The sequence below is a fragment of the Triturus cristatus genome, chromosome 1_2 (genome assembly GCF_964204655.1).
Source record: "Triturus cristatus chromosome 1_2, aTriCri1.1, whole genome shotgun sequence".
In the NCBI taxonomy this organism is placed as follows: domain Eukaryota; kingdom Metazoa; phylum Chordata; class Amphibia; order Caudata; family Salamandridae; genus Triturus; species Triturus cristatus.
Genome location: NC_140580.1, coordinates 940,508,759 through 940,515,063, shown reverse-complemented (window position 1 = coordinate 940,515,063; position 6,305 = coordinate 940,508,759). Strand labels below are relative to the sequence as shown.

The following is a 6,305-nucleotide window of genomic DNA, read 5'->3' as shown; positions in this document are numbered from 1 at the left end:
TGTTCCCCAGCTGCCACCTCCAGAACCAGACTGCTCGTTTCGATCTCGAAGGTGTTTTTGATATCGTTGCAGTCCTTGCGACTATAGCTCTATTTGTCCTATTTAAAAATGTAGGACTACAGGATGCACAGCATCAAGACAAATTAAAGCTCTGGCGAGACGCTACCATCCCTAAATGCTCTTCTGCCCGACAACGGTCCTCTCCGACAGGAGGTCACCCACAGGCCGCCGCTGAGTCGGAAGGTCTCTTTTTGAAATTAACAGGTGTCGCTACCTGGATCGACACATCGAATTTCCCACAGAGTAACAACCAGTAACTCTCCTTCACCTCGTACGGTCTGGCGGACCAATACATTCGGTCACGGTCAGACCCTGTCAGCCTGGCGGACCGGCCCACGTGCGGCGTACTGACGTCTTCCGGGGCAGCAAGTGGTCTCTTCCGGGGTAGCCATGGGGACGGTTTTTATGGGAATCGGATGGGACGCCTATTTCGGGGCGGGTCATTTTTCTAACCAATTAGACCATGTAACTAGAAATTACAGCGGAAAGAATCCCTACTAGAACCGCCTCTCGGCATATCAATTAATCCGAAAACAGCTTTCTGTTCGTCTTCACGTAGCGAAAGGGGGACGGAAGAAATGTCTGCATTTTCGCCAACAGGTAGGCACCGTGATTTGAAAATAAGGATCGCGTGGTACCACCCGGTGATGAGTCGAGTGAAGCGTGCAAGTGGGCGTGAACGCAGGGCTACAAGTGGAGGTCGGTCGTGGAAGGGGAGCTTGGATAGAATGCATGTGCCTGATGTACCCCGTTACACTGTGTCAGTCGGGTGATCCGCCAAGATCCGATTATCCCTGGGTGCTTCGCAGAAGATAGGACATCTGTGGATAATGATCCGAGGCCTTACTGTCAGCATATGATTAATGGAGGTTAACGTTTCTGATAAGGGCATGGCGGCAAAGTAGTGGTTGGTGTTGACTGGGCGATCATAGTGTTTCCTTGTGTCTTAATGCCAACTGGGTGGTGAGCGACAGACCTTGTGCATATTTGTGGTAATCCCAGTGGCCATTAACAGAATATGGCGAATGTCCGATTGTCCTGTTAATTTACGGGGTTTTTGCGACCCGTGCCATGCTAGTTTACAGCCACTTTACTGCAGTTGTCCGCGTTTCTCCCTTTAACGTTCCTAAAGGTAGTCCTGAATCTTTTTCATCCCTGTCAAGTACCACGCATCAGAGGTTAGATTTACACATTTTAGTACTGTTGTCCGCATCTCTGCACTAAAATGCATGTCATAAATAACTGCAAGTCCACTGGCCCCCTTTGTGCATTGAGTGACTGCAGTCATTGCTCACTTTTAGTCTTTTTGTACTGCTGCCTCAAGCCTGCCAATGCCGGCATATTTACTCGGCTGTCCGGGCATGGAGTTACCTTGACATGGTCTCCATGTTTAGCAGTTGTTTAATACGTTATAACTGTTTTGTTTCCCCATAGTGGGAGTACAGCTTTCCTTAAATAAAAAATGTGTACTTGTCGGGCCCTGTATCTCCATGCAGGGCTTTAAGTGGGATGAAAAAACTTGGGGGTCTCTCAAAGAGGCGTGACCGATGTAATTAAGGGCGTGGCTTAAAACACATATGTTAAAAAACTGTGCTTAGCATAGTGTGCTGCCCGATTTGTCTTTTGCTGTTTCTGTCATTGCATCCAGATATGATACAAGTAAAATCATGCCTACAACAAGCCAGGACTATTACCTTTGTCAATGGTTGTTAATATCATAAGATAAAGCAGCAGCAACTATGGCTTCTTGTATATAAAATTGAAAAGGCTTCCACTTAAAGCCCTGGTGACATCACAACGACGTTGCTGCTCCAGCGTTTCAAAAAGAGAAGGGAAATCCAGAGAGAAAATGACTCTCTGTAAAGGATTTCCCTTCCCCTATAACGCTCACCTGGCATGACGTCATGCCGTAACTTCCCCACTAGTGAGAAGTGAGCAGTGTGAGTACGCGCACATCGATGTGCCTGCTATCACTGCAGTCCGGTGAAAAAATGGACCGCCTTTGCCAGGGCACAAAACAGAGCCCGATAGAGACCCGTTTCGAGGCCCCCTTTAAAAAACCACAGGAGCTCAACACCAGTGAGACCCGGCCCACTTAAAGCCCTGTGTCCAGGCCACTTGGAGGATCGATGTTGCTAAAATAAACTGAAAACAGCAAGTGGCTGACCCAGCCTTGCGTGGGTCCAGCACCTATTGTTATTCCTTCTGCATGCCGCAGTGATTGATCAGGAGGCAGTAGTCTACTCTGTCTTACTTTATGCTCTGGGCCTAACGAGACAATGTGCTACCTGTGCGATAGACCCTTTGTGTGCTGTGCAGTGTGGGCGCAGTGCAGGATTTTATTGCAGCTCCACCCATGGCTGATCAGAGCAGAATACATGGTACTCTGCTCGATCCTGCCAGATTCCCTCCACATTACACCCCCCATCCACACCCTTTTGTCGGATGGTTAACTTCTGTTTAAAAGAGGATTAGGTTAACAAGTTCACAAGCACCACAAAGAAATAGATGGGCTGTTACAAGTCAGGGAGCAACTTCAGGTGCAAGTATTTCACCCAGGTACATTTTTATTAGCATTCTGGTACTTGCAGTGTTTCTATATTTATTAGTTATCTAGAACTACATGTATGTAAATTCAAATGAAAAACAGAACTGTTGATCACCACAGTTTTTTTCCTCCATTAGCTTATACATCAGTCAAACTGTCAAACAGAAAGTATGCGAATGTCACGCATAAGGATACTGCAGAAAGAGGAATGTCATGTATTTGCATGCAGAAAACGATGCAGCTATTTGTTTTGCAGAATTTACATGCAGTTACCATGTAAGCAAGCAGATGCCGGTCCCTCGCGGACACCCTTATTTTGCTCATGTTTACATTGTGTAGGATATCCTCGCTGGTGTGTTGATAGTGTACCAGCCCTCTCTTATCAATAGCTGTAAGGGTGCTGTTAGATAGTGAATGACAGGCAAGCAGTGTTCATTGTACGCAGAAAGTACAGTATCTGCCGGTGATGGGCAGAGGTCTTGGTACTTGGTAGGTGGTTAAAAGAGATCTGGGCTGTATACGTCATTGACTCACCTGCAGATGGTGAGTAAATTTTGGCAGAGTGCTCGTATGTGATCACTGTATGACAGGGGTCCTTTTGCTGTTAAGCAGAGATCTCCATGCTCTCAAGAGGTTCTTGAACGTAAGCAGGTTGCATGTAGTGGTGTGTTGTCATCGTGACCATAAGTGGTACCCGGGAAAAGTGGCATGTATCCCATTTTTTTATGATGTGAGCTTTGTGCATGATCTGGGAGGTCGAGGGTCATTAGTGGTTGGGTGTGTGCTGTAGTGGTGTTCCGGTAATATTCAAGGGGAAGTGGTAACCAAGAGTTTGCTGGTAATAAGTAAGGTGCAGCATGGATTTTGGCAATATGTGAATTAACATTGCTCCTATTGTTGTGTCAGTGACTAGTTCCAATGAGTGAAGTGATAGGGGTTCTAGCGATGCATAAGGGTTATTGTGACCTTGAACGAAGTTGTGTCTTTTGTTACTTAATGGGAACTTTGCTGGATAGATGCAAATGGTACATGAAGGGGTACAGATCTGGATGTTGTACTAGAGCTGTGATAATTATAACTAAAGTGTTAGGACCCCTACTAGGGATTGGTGAAAGCTATGTTAATTGAGTATGGTAATTGGGCGAATGGGTATCCTTCCTCAATCTGCATTTGTAGGGGTGTGAAGGGGGCTGGAGTCTGAATAGTATTATCAATAGCGCCCCTTTCTGCTTGTTTTATTTTCAGGCAGTTGAGAAGATGACTACCCTGACCCGCCAAGACCTGAACTTTGGCCAAGGTAAGGCTGCTGACCTCGTGGAATGGAACTGACTGTGTTTAAAGTTGGCATTGCTTTCACTGTTCCCATATTCTCTCGCTGGATTGCTAATCAATACATGTGTTACAGGTCAAGGAGTTGGTTAATCTTCTGGGCGCGCTATCACCCAATCTGTATGATAGTGGCGCCTAATTTCAGGGTCGTGGATGGTGTTAAGGTCAAGAACTATGAGACAGTATGTCTCTGAAAACTAGATTCAAACAGCATTGGAAAAATACAGTCAGTAAAATAAAGGACTGAGTCATAAGGGAGTTCAAGATCTTTCGTTTTAGAAAAAACGGTAAAGTTTTATTAAAGTATTAAAGGTGTAATGCAGAAGGGAGAATTTGTTGCGAGGAGTACATCATTCAGAAGACATTAAGAATCGGTTGTCAGGAAGGCACTATTAGGAATAAATGCAATAATGAGCAAAATCAGTAAAACAGATTAAGTTCCAAAATCCAGTAAATCGATAGAAAATTGGGCAGCCTCCCTAGAGGCTCAGCAATGAGTATGGTTCACCCCCCAATTTGAGGGTTTCTGTATCATTTCCTAACCCAGAAAGCAATCGAAAGTGTAATGTCAGCATGATGCAGGGAAACGTATCAACATTTCATCATGTCACTGCTCTAGTTTATTAATTTTCACAAACACCCAACTTCCTAGCACTAACCCATTACATGAATATTCATTCACCCCTTCAGACCTAATGTCATTGGAGGTGGCAAACAAGAAGAACCTTGTATGATGCTAATAATTCCTCCGTGGCTTCTTCAAGAATAATTAATCATTACAAAATAGGCAGTGCATATTTTGCTGCATGCAATGTCGAACGAGAAATAAACACGCAATGAACATTATGAAACAGCAGCAGCCATTTTCTCTAAGATTGAGACGAGACCTAGGTAAGCATAAGTCAAAAAATGCATTTCTAAATAGCTCCGTGTTTTCATTTCAATTACAAGAGATTTATGTTAATATACACATATCATTATAATAATAATAAATTACTTCCACAAAATTAGCTATTTTGCCCTTACTCAGTGTGTAAACAGTTCTATGAGGCCCTTACCAGGGAAGAAGAGACAGTGGAAAAGATAACGCACTAAGACCAACACTGAATGTGAAATAAAATGCTACAAACCATAGCAAGTGCTGTAAAGAAAATTAGTTTGCTTTTGCATTGCCTTCTATAGACCACTTATGCGTTGTCTTAATTCTACTTAACATTGTCTACAGAAAGATTTAGCATCTGAGGAGTCAGGCTTTCGGGAACACATAGGTTCTGGTATATGCCAAAGTAAATATGTTCCGTGATATTTGTGAGAAATGCAAAATATGTCCAAGAGCTCCAGATTAACACTTCCACATTGCACTCCTTGGCACACATCTGGGACACCATCACTATTCCTGAGATACATACTTTTCTAAGTGAGGAAAGACTAATGTCTGAAGGCACTGAGTGGCTATTTCCAGCTAAATACACAACTTGTTGCCCTGATCACAATCTGCCCAGCATGTTGGCAGTCTGTTGAGAACACATGCTGTTTGGGTAGCAGATTGAGGTATTCCTTGCTGTCTCTTGCAGAAGGCCAGCGCTGAACTGTGCGGCATAACTTTCTTAGATGAGTGCAACCATGTTTTTTGCAATAAAACATTGCTGTAGTGTTGTCTCTTTGAATGAGAACCCTTCGTCTGTGAACTCAATAAAGGTTGATTTTCAGTTCTAAAACCATAGTTTGTTTGAGCACCTCAAGCTCCACCACCATAGCACATTTGCTGCGTTCTAAGAAGTCTGATGTTTTAGTCCCTTTTGGATCTGGAAAGGTGAACAGCACACCTTAATTTAGACTGTGTTCTTGAATGGAGTACAGCACATCTTGATTCAGACTATGTTCTAGTGTTCACAGTAGAGATCGTTGTTGAGGTTGGCTGGCAACTGAATTTCACAATATTCTGGTTGTTTTTGATTCATGACTTCTCATTTACAGTCTCGCCATGGGTACAGCTAATAGGTACAAGTTCTGAGGCCCAGGAGTATCTGGATCCACCATGAAGCTAAGACATTATTTTTCTGAAAATGTCTTCTATCCAAAGGGAAATCTTTGCTTATTCAAGGGCTTTGAGTCACTACTACTAAGTTGAAGGTGTTGAGTTGGTTTAAAATTTGGACTCTTAGTACTGACATAGTCCATGATGAGTGTAACCAGTATCTTGCGCATTTGGCACGGGGAGTACAGTCAGTTAGATGCAAGTACAAATGTGCAGAGCTGTAGGAAGCAATTGTCCACCATGTAAGATTTCTCAATTCATTTTTCATCCTTAGGACTCTGACCAACAAGAAGCACCAGGTGTGCCTACCAGATCTGTTCTTGCAAAAGT

At 43.7% G+C, this 6,305-nt stretch overlaps 1 protein-coding gene across 1 annotated transcript in view; it reads left to right on the top strand.

The window, feature by feature from the left end:
- Positions 1 to 435: 435 nt before the first annotated feature.
- MAD2L2 (mitotic arrest deficient 2 like 2) overlaps positions 436 to 6,305 on the top strand; it is a 40,258-nt gene continuing 34,388 nt past the window's right edge. Inside the window, exons 1-2 of the mRNA XM_085609900.1 lie at positions 436 to 660; positions 3,854 to 3,905. Coding sequence (XP_085466026.1) covers positions 3,866 to 3,905 — 40 coding nt within the window. The 5' untranslated portion in view covers positions 436 to 660; positions 3,854 to 3,865. The remainder of the gene's footprint in view (positions 661 to 3,853; positions 3,906 to 6,305) is intronic.